Source organism: Varanus komodoensis, unplaced genomic scaffold (genome assembly GCF_004798865.1).
Source record: "Varanus komodoensis strain SLA01 unplaced genomic scaffold, ASM479886v1 scaffold109, whole genome shotgun sequence".
Lineage (NCBI taxonomy): Eukaryota > Metazoa > Chordata > Lepidosauria > Squamata > Varanidae > Varanus > Varanus komodoensis.
Window position 1 is genome coordinate 361,445 of NW_025335313.1, and position 18,391 is coordinate 379,835.

At 47.9% G+C, this 18,391-nt stretch overlaps 1 protein-coding gene across 1 annotated transcript; it reads left to right on the plus strand.

Annotated features, from left to right (window-relative positions):
- Nucleotides 1-820: 820 nt before the first annotated feature.
- On the plus strand, nucleotides 821-17,975 carry EXOC3L1 (exocyst complex component 3 like 1). The gene is made up of 13 exons (XM_044419853.1): nucleotides 821-943; nucleotides 3,615-3,775; nucleotides 4,768-4,987; nucleotides 6,343-7,018; nucleotides 7,318-7,435; nucleotides 9,433-9,558; nucleotides 9,652-9,752; nucleotides 10,417-10,527; nucleotides 10,665-10,806; nucleotides 12,581-12,706; nucleotides 14,590-14,745; nucleotides 15,903-16,027; nucleotides 17,184-17,975. Exons 1-13 carry the CDS (start codon nucleotides 901-903, stop codon nucleotides 17,368-17,370), a joined length of 2,292 nt encoding a protein of 763 aa, XP_044275788.1. The 5' UTR covers nucleotides 821-900; the 3' UTR covers nucleotides 17,371-17,975.
- The last annotated feature ends 416 nt before the right edge of the window (nucleotides 17,976-18,391 follow it).

The window sequence follows — 18,391 nt, forward strand, 5'->3', positions numbered from 1 at the left end:
CTTACAAGATAGCAGTTACTGTACAAAGAAATAACTTTCTGGTTTGCAGTTCCACGCTGGGCGAGGTGTGCAGTAACTCAGTGCAGTAACTCACCGTAGAAATATCTTGTGCTGCAGTGCAGGGTGGAAACCCAAGAACCCCTACCCACTTGTGCATGCACAACACAGACCCTGGCAAACACACAATCATGACAGACAGGCTGAAACAGCCTGAAAGTGAGTGGCTTTTCCCCTTGCAGCCGCAGCTCTTCAGGCTGGGAGACATTGATTAACTGGAGCAATGCATGCTGATTAGGTTACCCTTTCACTTAAGAAAGCAGCGCTTCATCTTACTTGGCAAAGCTGCCACATAAATGCATATGGTTTATCTTAAAGCAAGCCAGGGCAATGTTAACTTTGTTGTTCTGGCTGTGTTCAGTCCCAGAAGTGAAGCTTTTGGGGCCCTGCTATGGTTTGCCTGAACATTTGCAAACAGACAGAATTTCAGGAAGACACCGTCTTTCTCCTGTGCTACGTATGCAGCATCTCTGTTCAAGGCCACCCATCCTGAGTAATGCAAGGCAGAAAGGGGCACACATGGATGCTGGCAACCACGATCCGTGTGTGTGTGCATAGTTTGGCCAGGGGCCACTGGGGGCAGAGAGAAAGAAATAGTTGCTATGTCCCTGCTGAAGCTGCATTCCCAAAGAATTATGCTGTCCAGTGTATGTGTTGCTTTCCCCGCCCTCCTGTTCCTACATCCTGAGCATATCTGCAGTGCTACAGCATAAGCCCCTGAGGAGCTGTGAGGAGTATCACTGACGGAAACTGCTGTTAGTGGCTCTATTTCCTCGACTTGGCTCGGCTCGGCTCAGCCCAGCCAAGCCCTGTGCTCTAAACCTGTACACTGCAGCTGAAGCTATGGGCATGTCTGCAGAGGAGAGCAAGTCCAGCAGCCAGAAAGGTAATAATGGGGAAAGTAGGGTCTGGATCCTGGCAGCCATCCTGTTTACTGGGGAGTAAGGAGAATGTGGCCCTTCCTGGGCGACACTGGGTGAAGCATGTCTCCCATCCGTGTGCATCTCCCTCTTTCTCCCTGCCCCATGAGGAGGGGACCCTTCTGCCCCCTTCCTAGCGAAGAAAAGTGCTTTTAGAACATCTTATCCATTGCACCTGTGCTGACACTCCAAATTATTTCTGGATTTGGGAGTTATAGATGGAGTTGCAAAAAGGAAACAGTCATTTCGGGGGTGGGGGGAGCTTGTCCTGCAACAGAGAGAGTAGACCTGGGGAAAACCCACTGCTGGAAAAAGCCAGGCCAAGAGAGTTAGGTCTGGGGGTGCCCACATGGGAGTCTGTGGCAGGCACGACATCTGCCCAGGGCCCTCCGGTTCTGTATGGGGAAGGGCCTGATTGTGGCCGGCCAGACCTGAGAGTGAGTAGGGAATCTCCATTTTGACTGATTTACTAGGGCACAGAGGCTTGAGACTGCAAGTCCTATAAGCCCCAGCCAGCATGGCCAATGTCAGGGACTAGGAGAATTGGGTCTAAAACATCTGGAGGGCACTGCCCCTCTGTTCTTGTGCTTAAATCACAGCCATGAGAGGCAGAATCAGCAGATTTCCATGGCGTTAATGAAAAAGCGAGGGGAGTGGCAGAATGATGTTGATTATTTAATCCCAACATCTTTGGGTGTTTATTCTGAGTTTTTCTGTGGGGAACACCTAACAAAACTGGTTGGGGAATTCTGCTGGACAGTGGCTGATCAATTTGAGGGAATAAACCAAGGTGGAACAGGGCTGTGATTACCCTACAGTTTATTTAAACTGTTTATTTACAGTTTAAAAATGTTCCTTTGTGCTGCATGTAGTGGTAAACATTACTAACATCTACTTTCTCCCACTACGGTCGGACTCCAGACACTAAATATTTAAATAACCAATGGGTGTCTTCCAGTCATTGAAATTCTGCTTAGACCCAGAGTTTACCAAACACAACAGCCACTGCTTAGCAGAATCTTCCGCTGCCCTCCATCGCACAGAGAAAGCTAGCATGACATTTGGAAAATCTGGCTGCAAGTACATTGTTCTTTGAAAGGTAATGGTCTATTTCTAAGTTAATTTACCTCCCTCTTCTTTCAAACCAATATCTGAAAGAGCACCCCTGCCTCTAGACAAGGAGGCTATTTCCCAAATGATGGTTGCCAGGTTATCCTCTGCCATGGGGTCTGAATTGTGGAATAACCCTCCCATAGAGGTAAGACTGCTGCTGAAATTCTAATCTTAAAGTTACAACTGTTCTTACCGTGGCACTTTAAACTGGGTTCTGCTGGTTCAGCTGTTCCAATGTTTTGGTTACCTCTTACATGTTTTATTATGAGTGCTCTATTTTTATTGGATATTCTGTTTTGCATGAGAAATCAGGGTTATATTTTCTGCACACCACCCCAGTATCCACAGGGACAAAGGGTGGTTTTAAAATAATTTGTAAATAAAACAACAGAAGCTCAAATCTACCAAACTCGTATTTGTTTGGACATGCACATGGTAGGCATGTCATGAGCAGAGCCAGCTGGAGCTGGGGGTCAGACTAGATGGCCCAGGAGACCCCTTCTGACTCACTCTGTTTCTGTTTTATTTTTATGTATTTTTTTAACCTTACATAAAACCATCTTATTTCGCTTTGTCAACTGCCGGAGAATATACTTGAAGCCTAGTCTCAGCATGAGTGATGGTCAATTTGTGACTGGGTTCCAACAAGAAAGGTTGACTGTGGATTGTCATTGAAACATGGGTTGTTGTTCAAATGTAGGTTATTGTGTTATCTGAATCCAGCTGTGCTAACAGTGGTTTGTAAACCATAAAAAAGCCATAAGATAACCTCTGGTTTGTTGTTAATTTGTGAACTGTGAGTTGTTCTTCATGGTTTGTTGTCTTGACTGGGTTCAAACAATATGATAACCCGTGTTTCAGTAACAGCTCGCAGTCCAACAGCAACCAACACTCAGCCCATAACTCAACCCTTGAGTGTAGGTTATTGTGTTGTTTGAGCCCAGTCTCTGACTGAATTGTAGCACTTAATGCTGTAGATAGGAACTCCCTCAAAACAAACAAACAAACAAACCAAAAACACTTGCACATAGAAAACTAGCAAGTCAGGAAGAAGAATCGGTCAGAATCCTTTACCTGCCTTCTAGTTCTCCATGTGCCCAGATTTTATTGATTAACTGAATGAATGATTAGAGGAACTATATCATGGAAGTCTCATCTGCAGTCCGAAAGGGTACTGTCCAGATTGCTTTCCTACCTTACTTAATGTCTAGCAGAAGTGCAATTTCTCTTATTTAGAGCAGTGACAGAACAGTTATCACAATTTCTTTCTCCTAGCATGCATACCCCAACGCCCTCTTGGCTGCGCAGCCAGGACGCCCTACTCCCTCCTACAATGGGCCATTGTGTCTTCAAGCACCAGAAATTGTCCCCACATCAAAATACTGATTGCTTCAGTCCCCACCTCTCCTCCAGTTATTCAGGCCCAGGCGGTCACATCCTGTTTCCTTCCTGCATCCTAGGGAAGCAGCTGAGATGGAAGAAATATTTCTGTCCGGTTAAAGACACAATTTTTTTCTGTCTTAGATGGGGAATGGCCAGAAGTGGAGAAAGCGGAAAAGTTAGCCAGAGGAGCTGCCTTAAAATGGGCTTCTGGGGTGTTTTACCAACCAGAAAAACTGGAGGGTCTTGGACAGTATCGGATCCGGGAGATACAGCGCAACAGTTCCATTCAATCCCGCATAAAGGTGGGTGGCCATGGCAAGAAACATTTCCTGGAACAGCCAGGTTTTGCTTTGTCCTAATTGAAAAAATCCTTTCCAGTTAATTTCTATTCTTGTGTCTGGCCTCTTGCAAGTGCCTCTGTTTTTCTTTAGCTCATAACATTAGCCTTTAATGGGTCTGATTTTTCCATCTTCTTAAAAGCATCCCATGCCTTCACTGAACATCAGATTTCTATTGGAAGACTATTAGGATGTAATGTACTAGCACACATTGTGTTAAGTGCTATCAGGAGGTATATGCAAAGAGTTTTGTGAGAGATTGTCTACTCAGAGTTCTTTTCTATGGGCTCAGGGTTAGGATTCTCGGGTGTATGACTTTCAGGGCATGATTAAATTGTGGAATTTGCTGCCATGAGATGCAGTGACATCTACTGACCTGGATGACTTTGGAAGTGGATTAGACATATTCATGGAGGATACGGCCAGTGGTGGTCATTCAGGTGATATGCTGCTTTAAGAATAGATGAGGAAGCATCTGGTTTGCCAAGGCAGGAAACAGGATGCTGGGCTGGATGGGTCTCTAACCGGATCCAGAAGGGGATGGGCTCTATTTAAGCTGACCAGAACGAGTTTTCAGAAGCCTTGCACTTTCTCATCCCTCCACCATAAATGAAAATAGGTAAATGGCCACATTCCTTCCTTCACATGTGTGTCCTTTTGTGATATATGTTATTGCAGATGGGTCCTTAGGTCCTACTGACTTAAGCAGCTATTTATTTATGCATTTATTTATTTGATTTTCAAGGTGGCTTTCAGCAACAGATAAAACGGTAATAGAACAAATGCGTTAAGGCACAACAGTAGTACAGTAAAACCAACATCCAACCCCATAGACACAGTTCAGCCATGGCCCGATTGACAAAAGTTCCTTTTGGGAGAAACAAGTCCTGCACACTGCTGGCTGTGACATACCTGCACCTTCTTTGAGAGTATCCTCACGCTTTCTTGCTTCTTAGTCAACTGTGCAGACCTACCTGGAAGGTGTGAGCATGGGCCTGGAGCAGCTACATTCAGCCTTGGCAGACGTTCAGCATGTGCAGAGAGAGCTGGAGAGCGTCCAACAGGACTTGGAGTCCAGCATCAACTCTTTTCAGAGCCTGCAGAGGCTTCGGGAGGTGGCAGTGGAACACGCTCAGCTGGGTTTGGTCGTCCAGACATTGCCTCAGCTTTTCTCAGGTGAGGCACTCATAACAAGGCATCTTTGCTGTGTGATTCTGAGGATGGATTCCGAGGACCATTCTTTGCAGGCTCTTTATAGCAGGCAACCATCAGTGGAGAGGGGCCATAGCTCAGTGGCAGAACCGGTGTTTTGCACATGGGAGGTCCCAGGCTCTATCCCTGGCATTTTCAGGTAGGGCTGGGACAGCGTCCTGCCTGAAACTTTAGCTAGGCAGTACCTGGCAGTGTCAACAAAACAGGCCTATATGGATCCGTAGTCTGACTCAAGTAAGGCAGCTTCCCATGTTGTGTTCATTTTTAAGCTTTAGCTTATGCTTAAATGATGGGCTGTGTTCTGAAGACTGAAAAAGCACATGGCTAATGTTACGAATCATTTTAATAGGTCATATAGATATTAACAGTGATGGAAATTAAATTGAAAATGAAAACGTTAAAGATACTGATTTTTATTGTAACTGACTAGAGGCTGCTTCACACTGAAAGTGGGATTGAAAATGTATTTTCATAGAATCATAGAATAGTAGAGTTGAAAGGGGCCATGAAGGCCATCAGGTCCAACCTCCCACTGTTGCAGGCCACCAAGTTACACCATCCCACACAGATGGCTGTCCAGTTTCTTTTTGAGTGTCTCTAGTATTTTATTTTGTTCTATTTTATTTCTGAAACTGGTGGTAATCTGGCATGAAGAGACTGTAACAGATACCACTTTGCAGCAGAGAAATGGCTGCTTGAATTACTTTCCAGAGCAGGGGCGGGCACACTTCAAGCTTGCAGGTTCTACCTTGTATTTTAGAAAAATGCTGGGCATCTACCAACCAGACCCTGTCACAAAATGGGGACACAACAGGCAGGAGGTATTATTGACTGCATCTCTTGACCCAATGCTGGTATGTATACAAATCTACATGTGAGTTAGCAGAGGATAGGGAGGCTAACACATTGTTCTAAAACTGTTCTGAGAGCTCCCAAGAGATTCTGGCCTACATTTCACCCAACTGAGCCCTTGAGGTCAGACTAAGTTGACCTTGTTTTCCAGATCTGGCTTTTCTTTTTAACAGCTTATGTTTATATATTACTTTTTTATCCCACTCTTCCTCCAAGGAGCAGAGGGTGAGGTGTGTTTTTTCCCACCATTTTTTAACCCTGTCCACGATTCTATGGGGTAGGCTAGGTTGAGAGGCAATGGCCACCCTAAATTGGCTACCACCAGTGAGCTTCTCAATTCAGGTCTTCCCATTCCCAGTTAAGTACTTTAACCTCTGCACCATACTACCAGCTCTCTTCCCTCTGTCTTATCCAGGTTATGCTTTGAATGTCTTCTCCATCTCCATTTTTTCCCCTTCCTCAAGCAGTACATCAACTCATTTCTGAGACCTTTGATCTCTTGCAACATCAGCATCTCCTGGAAGCCCACAGAAGGCTTATGGACCTGGAAAGCCTGCAGGACAGCATCCTGTGTCAGCTGCATCAGCACAACCTGCTTAGCTCCTTACACCTGGCCAGTGTCGAGTCCTACTTTGGAGGCCTGCTGGAACTCGACAATGCCCTGGCCCAGCATCTATGGAACATTGTGGCTCGTGGCATAAAGCTGGTGTCTGAGGATCCGTGCCTTTTTGTATCGGCTCTGCGCATTATCGAGCGAGAGGAAGCCCTTGACGCTGCCCTGCTGCTGAGATCCCAGGCTCTTGGCTTCCTCCCACCAGGGCGCCCAAAGTGCTGGAGGCAGAAGTTCTTTCAGGTCATCCAGGAGACCGTTCTAGCTTCACATTTCCAGCCACTGCCAAGCAGTGCCCAAGACAGGGTTCTCGCGACACACCTGGCATCCTTGCAGAGCAGCATCTTGGCCGAGCTGTGCATCGTGAAAGATCTGATGGTCCAGTGCTGCCCACCTCACTACGACATCCTTGCAGCCTTTGCTACCATGTTTCATCAAGGCCTCATCAACCACCTGCATCACATTCTCACTTTGGATCTGGACAAACAGGATGTCTTTGCCCTCCTCCACTGGGCAATCCATGTCTACCCAAGGTCAGTGCCACTGCTGAAGGGCTCTGTGGGTCACTGGGACCATTCCATAATTCTCTTCCTCCCGCTCTCCATCTTATCCCCGCAACAGCAACCCTGTGAGGTAGGTTGGGCTGAGTGTCTGCGACCGTCACCCCGTTGGCTCCATGGCCAAGTGGGGGCTAGAACCCAGATTGTCTGAGTCCCAGCCGCACACTTTTACCCACTACACCACACTGGATGCACTGACCAGCCAGGCCTGCCATAGAGGACCATTGAAAACGTGTGTGTGTTTTGCCCCTGGCCCTTTTGTGGTTCCACAGCTCGGAAATGATGGCACACCCGAGCCTTCTCCCTGAAGTGGACTCCTCATTCTTGGGTCCTCTGTTTCCTGTGGATACGGTAGACTACCTGGAGGAGCTCTACCTGGGGAAAGTACAGGTGAGTGGGAGAATCAGGGTCAAGATTCTGGGGATCAAAAAGTCTTGGACACTGACGCGCCAGTGCCTTGGGATTCGCTAGTTATGACGGGCCCAGTGAGCTAGGCACTGCTACAGTGTGTTTGTTTGAAGCTTGCCAACTATCTGGACCATCTAACACGTGCCCCCTGTGGTAAGCTGCACCGGTGCAAGCTTCTCAGTAAAATGCCAGTAAACAACTGTTGTCTCATATAGAATGTGTTGCACGTGAAAAGCGGTTCCTCTCCAGGAGGAACTGGTCATTGGCCCCTCCTGGACAAGAGGGCTTCTTCCGGGGGCCACTGTTTCTACAAGGTCGACCTGTGCTCTGGGGTGCCTTTCGCTCCTGGTCTTGCTTTTTCGCCCTGCCTCCTGGCTTGTTCTCTCCAGCCTCCTGATTTTCCCTCAGAACAGAGTCAGGGCTCCAGCCCTGGTGGGTGAATTCCCGGCACCACCTCTGCCCTCACCACCTTTGGTCCTGAGCGCAGATTTCCAGCTCCCGAGTTGCTCCAGCCTTGGTGTTGGCCCATGAGTCACACAAGTCCCAGCTTTCCTCCGCTTGGAATAGAGGGATCTGTTTTGCAGTGCTCAGGGAGATGGGGGTACCTCTCCCCAACATATGCTTAAGCATCCCGAATATTTCTTTCCTTTTCGCCAGTGTAATACACACAAGCATCTCTTCCCACTCGTCCCTCCATCATGCTAAAATAAGAGGCTGCAATTTATTAAATGTTTTTTTAATAGCAGCTTTACTGTGAAGAAGCTACCAGAGTTGTGCTACCAGAAAGCATGACCTGGAAAAATAAAGGATGGATTGCACATTATTTAAAACATACACAGAGATGTATAAAGCAACCCTGGCAACCACCCCTCCTCTTAATAGCTTCAGAAAGAATGCAGTGAGAGTGCAGAGGAGCACACCACATTCCCTGTCCCAATCATTTAATCGACTGAGTCCAGACAACATGAAGTTGACAACACTCAACTCCCTTGAGTGAAAAACTACACTCAAGGAGGTTTCAGGGTTGAGAATGGGTTGGTCTCCAAGTTGTGTGTTGTTGCTGTGCATTATTGTGTTGTCTGAACATGGCCAAGATGGCACGCCATGGCAAACAGCCCACATTTCACAGTCCCACAATGCCTGGGTTCTCTTCACTAGTTGTTCATGATTAGCAAGCCATGATTTGTTAGCATGGCTGTGTTCAGACAACCTGATAACCCAGATTTGAACCATCCGCTTTGTAAAGGCAACCTACATTCAACCCTTGAGCGTGCATTAGCATGCCCTCTGGACCCAGTCATTTTGTCTTCACGGCCTTAGAAAGACATGAGATGCAGAACAGTAGAACATATGTTTCCAGCCAGGCTAGAAGGGGAGAGGCAAAACATGCTGTGTGTATGGCTGCTGCTGCTCTGATTTTGCTCTTCAGCAAGCAGAAGGTACTAGACAAGGGATATAAAAAAATCAGCCCATATTTTCCTTTATTGTTTTCATTTTAAAACTCTATGCATAGCTTCTCATGGTTGCAGTGTATGGCTCCCCTTGTTAGACAAGTTGGAGATTGGGAAAAACCCATCAGCAAGTAAGGTACCAATCGTCAATTTCTTTCTGCATCTGCCACTGCTAAAAAAATCATGGCAGCCCTTCCTAGTGCTCCAAAGGGGATCCCTTTCCCGATCTCCAATGTCTGCAGGCAGAGCAGGAATAAGGAAGGGGTTTCCTTGCTAGTGCCAGCAAAAGGAATCCTTCTGAATCCATGTGCAAGCATGGACATGAGCATATCTAAGTGTGCATGTGTGCACATGTGCAGTCCACTGGTACTGCTGGATGTGGCCCTTAAGGCCAAGAAGACTGTGTACACCTAAACTAGGCAAATGCATTCAGGCAGAGCCGGCGGGAGTGGTCGATCGGTCAGTGCAGTGTCCCCAGACTTCACTTAAGAGGATCAGTGACCAGACTGTCCTGTTGCATCCTTTCAGGCCAGCATTGCAGAATGGATGCAGAAGATGCTGGAACTGGAGTTCAAAGAGTGGTTCAGTGGGCAGGAGCCAGAATTAGACTATCAAGGCTGCTTCCAGACCAGTCTACCCATCATTGCTATGAAGGTCAGAAGGAGCTGGGTGGAAGAGGAGACCGCCTCATTTCCACATCTCATGCTCACCCAATCACCTTGCTCTCTCCTTTCTGCATCTGCCCAGATGCTGGATGAAAACATCCGAGTCGCATGCCTCGTATCTGACACACTTCAGCAAAAGGTGCTCCACATGGCTCTGGGGGAGCTGGAGACATTTCTTGGCAGGTCAGTTCTCCTCCTGCATTCTTACCTCATGTGGGATTGTGGGTGGGTTGCAGGCTGTGGTGGGTCTGTCCTCCCCAGCATCAGTGGAGAAAGCAAAGGACCTTCGAGTCCAGCTGCAGGGACAACACTGTGGCCGGCTAACCGGTTGGTCATTGACTCCTAGCTGTAATTCCAGTTCAGAAACCCCAGCTTAATTTTCATCTTCTTTCATAGTGGGGTTGGTGTCAAGGGACAGCTTGCCCACACAAATGAGGGTTCCTTTGTACCACAATTTCAAAGAAGACTTCCTGGAGAAGTAGCTCCTGTTTCTCATATATATCCATTTTAAAACTGGGAAATGTAAAAGACTTGCTCTAATCAGTCCTATATTTAAAGTGTGACGCTGACACCCTCTTTCCTTTTTATCTGGGCCTCCTGTTGCCGCCTCCATTTCTGAATAGCCCCTACTGCAGTGTAAACCAGTCTTCTTTTTAATGTGCCATTGAAATAGGCTGGATCACCACCAGCCCCACCAGACCAGCTTTCTGGCAGCTTTCCACCAGGGTAGTAAAGAGGAATTCAGTTGCAAGCTGGGAACATCATGTGAAGGACTCATCGCACTCACCACAGGCTGTGAGACCACTGAGCAAGCAAGATGCCTTGACAGCTACTGTGTTTCTTGCAGCCTCTATGAGGAGCTGGTCGAATTTGGCAAGGCGCATCAAAAGGAGCACACAGCATCCAAGTTCTACACACCTTACTTGCTCTCAACCCTCAACAACTGCTTGGCTTTCAGGTATTCCCTAAACCTGTGATTGTTAGCTGATGGTTAACTGGAATTGCCTCTCCTTTCACAAGTGTCATCCTGCACCCTTTTCCTAGCTGTCTGCCGCAAGCCCACTTCCTAAGTGCTCTGCTTCTCTGTCCTGGCAGTACTTCCATCTCAGCCTTGAGTACAAGTGGGACATCTCCCCTGGAGTCTACCAAGATGCCCTTGTCCGTGGACATCACCCTTGAGAGGGTCCAAAAGAAGGCCTGCTCGCTGCTTCTAGAAGAGATGCTGGTGGATCTGCAGGTGAACATTCTTTACTGGGAATCAATAATAATTTCTGGAAATTAATTAATTCCATTTATAGAAATGGAAAATGAAGCAGAAATTCCCATCTCTGCTATGCTCTACCTTGATGACTGCTTGGAGACCCAGTGAATATGGTTTTGCAATAGATTTTTTGATATGTTTTTACACCCCACATTTCTATAAAAAATGGCATTCGAGGTAGCTTGCAAAACCCATTAAAACTGATCAAAACAATAAAGTGTGATAAAAATGTGACAATAATCAGAAAAGATTGATTAAAAGTAGCACCCAAGTCAGCAGACTCGATCAAAGGTAAAAGGCCTTCTTAAATAAAGCAGTTTTTACCTTTCGGTGGAACAACATCGCGGAGGGCACAAGGCTAGTCCTCCTCGGGAGGGAATTCCTGCACTTGCGAGCAGCCGCGGAAAAGGCCCTCCCTGAGCTCACTACCAAGTGTGCCCCTGCAGTCTCAGAACAAGGTTCTCTGCAGAGAATCTTAGGAACCAGAAAGACTGCTGTGGGAAACGGGCATGGAATGGGCTTCCACGGGAGGTGGCTGAGGCCCCATTGGTGAGAGTGTTCAAGGATAGGCTGGGCATGCATATTGTTGTGAGCGGAGCCGGATGGAGCCGGGGGTCAGACTAGATGGCCCGGGAGGCCCCTTCTGACTCACTCTGTTTCTATGTTTCTAAAAGGCACCCTTTCAGATAGCCTAGCCTCAAGCCATGCATCGGAAGCAGTGGGGAAAAGGGTCCCCAGAAAGGTGAGTGCCCCTGTTCACATGCCGTTGTGACGGGGACAGAGCCCAGCTCACAGCCTGCTCACTTCAAGAAGCAAGTGCTCACCCTGCATGCCCATCACACTGAAGGGCCCACAAATATTACCTGAAGCAGAAGAAGAGAGACACCCCTGCTCCCCAGCAAAGTGTTCTTTGTCCTTGGAGGAGGCCGTCCCCCTAGCAGAAATCGATGCGAATAGTTCCCTTTTCTTCTTGGGATGCTGCAAACTGTAGTCCCAACCCCACTCTGTAGCAGGAAATGATGCTCTGCCAAAGAGCTGCAACGTCTGCCACAAGGACCGTTTCTTCCCATTTTTCTTACTTATTCTATTTATTAAAAGCTTTTCTAACCCACCCACCACTAGTGTCTTGGGACGGCTTACAATAAAAAATGAATGGAATAAAACAAAGCACCACAGCATCCAACAATTTCAGATAATAAAACCCCAGTTAAAATCAGGTAAGGTTTGTAGATGTATCCAGTGGTGCAGAGTATGGGGGAAGTGAAGACAGCAGCAAATACTTCCAAGTGCCCTCAAATATTTTGCATGTGCTCCTGCAAAATATTGATCTTGTGCAATGCTTCGACAGTGCCCTTTTTGCAGGCAAGTGCGAGGATGTTCCAGCATCCTTAGCATCCAAGAACCGGATTAATTTGACTGAGCAAGCACTTGGCAGCCATCTAGTCTGACTGCACAGGTACTGAATGTCCACCCAGTGGAGATCCGTCAAAGCTTGAATCTTCAAGAAGAAAACCAAAGCACACTTGTTTTTGAACAGGGCTCTTTAAAGTTGTACATTGGCATTTGGCGTTCTGTATACACCCTTTCTGGTGGCAGTCGTGTGCCACATTTATCACTGATTTCTATGTCATCCATTATACGTATGTGAGGTTTCTCTGCATTTCTGTGACTATGTGGTAAAGTGAGTGGGAATGGTATGTATGAGACGCCCCTTCTATAAACAACTCAGGAATCTCTTGTTCTGCTCCAGCCTCTGTTTGTGCAGCTGCCTTCTCGTCAGTGGCTCTCTGATGAATCCCAGCTGATGAGCAGCATATGCCAGGTGATAAACAAGCATGCGAAAGGTTTCCGCAGGACTCGCAAGCCCATCAGCATGGTAGGACCATGGCAGGATCAGCTGGGGCTGATGGTGGCAGGAAAGACATACCTGCAGCCAGCTGGGATATACTCGCTTAGTTTCTAAATATTGCCTTAGAAAAGTGGGGCCCCAACTGCAGGGCCCCAGATGTCAGATCCCATCATCCCTGATTATTTGTCAGGCAGGCTGAGGACAATGGGCAGTACAGCCCAATGGCATCTGGGGACCCAAGATGGGAAACAGATTTGAAGTTTGGAAGGTGCATTTCTCCAGTGCAAGGTAGGGTTCCTGAATATGATTCAGGAAAGAGCATGCAGACTTTAACTGAATCAGAAGTGCGATCCATCTGACCTTACTCCAAGAGCAAGGCCTCTCCCTGAGACTGTTACAACTAGCGATGTGGAGTATTGCCCCGGCCCCTGCGCTTGCACCGATAGCCTTGCACCAAGTCAGCCCAGTGGCCCATCCAACTCATTAGCAGCAGCATTCTGTGCAAGGAGAAGGCCATCTTTTAAGGGCCTGCGCACACACTGGGCATTTTGAAAAAGTGTCCCAGACACCACCGGAAAGTACTAGGGTGCTGGGATGGCCACCCTCAGAATGACTTCATCTGTACCCTTCCATCACTCGGTTCTCTCTCTTTCTCTCTGGCTGGTCTCTGTGGATCTTCCTTACACACACCCTGAGCAACCCTTGCCAGAGATTCCCCCCTCTCCCACCACCACCGCCGCCCTGCTTCCGCACTCACATCAGCAGAACCAAAGCCTTCAGGGGGAGGCAGAAAGTGGGGAGATGCTTCCTTGCCAGGGCTTTGCCACTGTGCAGGTGAGCACAGAGGTGGACGACAGAAGTGGGGATGGGCCGAATCCCAGGGAGGGATGGTAGCGAGTGATGTACACAGAAGCCAAGGGAGGAGGGCAGGCTGAATGGAGGGGAGCACAAGAGGCCCTGGCGGGCGCACTCGGGGGTCTTGGTGATGTTCGTGGGCCTGCGGGCATCGCAGAGCAGATTTCTGCCCGACTGCTTGGCATTGCTGCCTCGTGGTCTCTGATGGCTCGTTCCTAGCCCTACCTAGCAGCTTTTGACACTTCCCTAAATGCCAGGCAGAATATGTGGGGGTTCCCAAGGGTCTCTTGTCCCAGCGACTGTGGCTTGCTTAGCTTCTGCAAGGTTGGGAAAACACATGCCTTCAGATCATGTCCCTGAACTTACCCAGAGAAGTGCAATTGCAAGGTCACTTAGGACATAATCCTGCGTATCTTTAGGCAGAAAGAAGTCCCGTAACTCATGGCTAGCTGGCACATGCTGGAAAGTTTAGGACTCTTTTCCGTCTAAACATGCATAGGATTCCACCCTTCAATATATTAAACGTTTGAATAAACTGTCTTGTGAGTTCACTAAATTCTGAGTGGAAGATGTTCTCCACAGCAGGGCGCTGCAAGGGCCATTCAGAATGTCCCCCGACACTCTTGTCACATCATGTGGTAGCAAAGCTACATTTGTGCAAATACGCATGCGACAAGGGGGCAAATTCTGAAGCTCTGAATGTATACCTGTAAGACAGAATGTTTTGTTTGTAATTTTCTATCAATACATTTCAGAAGATCTTCAGTGTACTATTTTGAAAAGTGCGTGCAAAGCACCCATAGGCTCCTGCACGTGCCACATAAAGGAATTGGTTACACCCTAGTTATATGATAATGGCTCATTTAATTCAGACCTTCTGGAGGCAGTTTGAGAGGTTCCACAACCTTCAGGCCATTGGTTCCTCACGGCTACTGAAAAGACTCCCGCGTTTCACTTCAGAAGTTCAGAAGACACGGGTTCAGGGCACACACAGTGTCTCTGCCCATTAAGAATAAGCACATGACCAAGCCCTGTGTTTCTCCCTTGATGTCCAGTACCTCCTGTCAGAGACCGAGCATCTGATCATGGGCCAGTATGTGAGGGCCCTCTTGCAGAAGCGGATGGTTTGCCGGAACGCAGAGGAGAGGAGCCAGATGGCCAGGCAGATGTTGCAGGATCGTGCTCAGCTGGAGGAGCTCTTCTGCACCCTGGTGAGTGGCTGGAGCAGAGCAGCGGGCAGGACGTGGCAGCTATCGCGTTCCCCCAGGGATGCTCCAGATGAGAGCTGGCAGGCGCTGACTATCGCCTGAGGAAGGCAGGCCGACTTGGTTAGCCAAGCAGGAAGGAAAGGTGACTATTGTGTCGTGGTGGTCAGAGATGTGAAGATCCAGGTTCACGCATTCACTTGGCCACGAAACTCACTGGATGAGTTTGGGCCAGTCCTCGGCTCTCAGACAAAGCTAACTCATTTTATCCTTCTTGTGAGGATAAAATGGGGAGGAGGAGAACCACATACAGGGCCTTGGACTCCCTGCAATAATTAATTCCTATACCGCCCAATAGCCGAAGCTCTCTGGAAGGTTTACAAAGGTAAAAAATAGGATAAAATAACAAAATATAAAACCATTCCTATGCAAACATATAAAACAATTTTAGACAATCAACAATAAAGCAGGATTCGTTAATAAATGTATATGTTGTCAAAATTCTCCAAATAAAGGAAAGTCTTGACCTGCCAGGAGGATGTAAGTGTTGGCACCAGGCAGACAACTGGGGGCCACCACTGAGGAGGCGTCCTCCTCTGCCACCCTCCTCCAAACCTTCCTCAGAGAAAGCATTTGAAGGAGGAGTCTTCCTGGTTCAGTGCTATAGTGCCAGCACGCTCCTTTAAAAATAGGGATAGATTTGGCATTAGAAAATGCTACAGCAACAGTTGGCTCTCCACATATGCTACTCTCTACATCCGTAAAAACTAGGGTCTGAAGTCAAGCAAAGGTCTAGGTCAGTGTCCTTCCTGCCCTGACCCCGCAACCCCCTCCCCGCACCCAGGGAGACCACTCTAAGTATAGAAACAAGACTTCTGAAAGGGCAATGATCTTGCAGACCGTGGAGACCAAAGTCCAGTTGCTTTCAGATGACACTGATTATCTGCCCCATTTTGACCCAGGCTTTGGCCTGGGTTTGGTGCCCAAACAGCCTCAGTTGGAAGAGAAGCTGGAGGAGCGGAGCCCTGTTGGTTTCCCTGAACCTTTACCCTAAATCCACTAGGATGGTAATGACCACATTCAATGGGCCCCATCACACGCGGTTTGCTCTCCGGTGTGTTGCTGCATTATGTTGCTTGCATGCCACCTCCTTCCTTTCCCAGGGCCTGGAAGAGAACAAGCAGTGCCTCAGAGTGATCGCTGACCTTCAGGAGCTCATTGGTCTCAAGGACACTTCTATGCTCAGCCTAGAAGTATTGGGATTTGTGACAAAATATCCTGATATCAGGTAGGTCATCCAACCCCCACAAATGCAGCTGCCAGGTTCCCATGTCATGAAATCTGCCCTTGAGCGCTCAGTTGGAAGCACAGGAACTGTAGGAGGGTCGGTCAGCTGAAGGAGCATTTCCCTTCTCTGACACTCTCGCCACCAGCTCTTTTTGGCTAGGGTTAAATCTGCAGCCTGAGGCACACAAAGCGTGTCCCTCTTCAGCTCTTGTCCCTTCCTCAAACTCAAGGCACTGGTTGGTTCAAACAGCATGATAATGCACACTCAGTGGCTGCGTATGGGCTGAGTGTGAGCTGCCACTGAACCACGGCTTCTTAATGAACAGTCGCTTACTGTGTTGTGTGAACCCAGCTGCACTGACAAAGCAGAGTCTCTTAGCCGTGGAAGAGCCTATGAAGAGAGCATGCCCGTTGCTGGCTGGGAATTCTACGGGTTGCAGTCCAGCACACCTAGAGGGCACCAAGTTAAGGAAGGCAGAGGTGGTAGCTGTCTTTGATACCACTCATGCCTCCGACTTTATCGGGTCCTGGTTCTGCTGCTCTAAAGCACAGACAGGCCTCTTGATGTTCTGCAGATGTTTTGGACTACAGTTTCCATAATCCCTGACTGTTGCATTGAGGAGTAGGATAGCCATCAGTGGTTTAAACCAGTGAAAATTCCCCCCTCATCCTCTGCAGGAATTAGCACTGGGTGGGGGGTGGGGGGCTCCTAATGGTGCTGGGAAATTGGGACTGCAGCTGGAGAGGGATGCTTTGCACCTGCCGGTGACTAAAAATCCCCACCCCTTACCAGATGGATAGGATGTGGTGTTGCAGTGATAGTTAATCACAGTCTTAGGGTCACCTGTAGCTTGGCCTGATCAGTAAGCAAACACTGGTGAGAGTTCTGCCTGCCGCGGCTGTGCATGACTGCAGAGATCAGGGCTGGTGGGTAAAGAAAGAAGAAATGGACACTTTGGATCTTTGTGGAAAGGGGGAGAATGGATTGCTCGTGCTCTTCCCTTCTTAACAGGGCAAGGGTGGAAACAAAGATGAAATCAGGGGTGGCTGAGACCATTCTAAGGGAAGCAGCTTTGCTGCTGTTGGCAGACTTTCCTGGCGAGATGCCAGCACAGAGACTAACGAGGTAAACTGTTCTCTGTCCGATGTCTCTCCAGTGATGACCACATTTCCATGCTCCTAGACCTGCGGGGTGACATCTCTAAAGAGATTCGCAATAATGTCCTGGAGGTTATGGTACAGAATCCTCAAGTCCTGCCTGAGAATTATGACCCTGTTTTCAGCAATATCTTGGTTCCGGCTACAGAGCCACCCTTCTGCCTTGGCAAGTCAAAATGTGCCTGACATCTCCAGAGATGCTGCTAGCAAATTACGGGCTACATCACTACATCACTGCAACTCCCATCAGCCTGTGGTCAAGAATGCTGCTTTAGCTGCCACAGCTTCCCCCAAAGAATCCTGGGACTTGTTTGATGAAAGGCAAAGAGAGCCCTGGCTCCTATCGCAAAACTGGATTGTCTGGGGTTAAATCAGGGATAAGGAAACTTTTTTGGCTTGGAGGACCACATTCCCACTGGAGAAATCTCTCATGCCATCATCCCCCATAACTTTTTCCCTTTTCTTACCTTCCTTCTTAGCTGCTTCCCTATTGTTATGCCGTTCTATTCATGTACACAGCTTTCCTACACCGAGGAGTTTATCCTATGCTGTCATTTTCCACTAATGGTTGCTTGTGAGTTCTTTTGATGGCACCATAACCCTCCAGTTTCTCTTTGGTGTCTACTGGACATTTTGGAAAGGTTTATTTTAGAGCAGGGAGAAAGAAAATAAAAGAAAGCACAACATCTTCTTGTGTGTTTGTGTTATGCTGGAATAGCACAGTGCCCTCTAGAGATTAAGCAGTGAAACAGCAGAAAGGGAAACCGGCCTTCTATAGTGCTTGGCTCTCAATTCTGTGACAAAACTGAAAGTACATAAAGCAGGTACAGCTTCACGTAAAAAACACAGAAGTCATTAGGCAGAAGAAAGGCCTACAACTCCCAGCATTCCCAGCCAGTGTGTGAGTTGTAGGATTTCTTCTATCTTATCATGCTTAGGGTAGGGCTCCAGACCACTTTACAGCTGTAATGAAAATACACTGTGGATAGGCTGAGACTTCGGATTCCTATAGCTGTGATTCAGCTAAGGTTAGCCCTCAGTACCTTCCAATGATATAAATAGAAAAGTATGCTCCATTGTTTTCAGTAGGAAACAGTGGGGCCCAGACTGCATCTCAGTTAAAGAGGGTGTCTGTGCTGCAAACAGCTGTGGCACAACAAACGGACTCTGGATTGGAGCCTCATACTGTAGCCAGCTGCTTGCCAAT

What these genes read in the sequence shown, in the direction of transcription:
- EXOC3L1 (XM_044419853.1), top strand. Translation starts at nt 901, where the DNA reads ATGGGCATGTCTGCAGAGGAGAGCAAGTCCAGCAGCCAGAAAG. An exon ending in ATTGCCTCAGCTTTTCTCAG is followed by an intron (nt 4,988 to 6,342) that starts GTGAGGCACTCA and finishes TTCCTCAAGCAG; the next exon opens with TACATCAACTCATTTCTGAG. An exon ending in TACCCATCATTGCTATGAAG is followed by an intron (nt 9,559 to 9,651) that starts GTCAGAAGGAGC and finishes GCATCTGCCCAG; the next exon opens with ATGCTGGATGAAAACATCCG.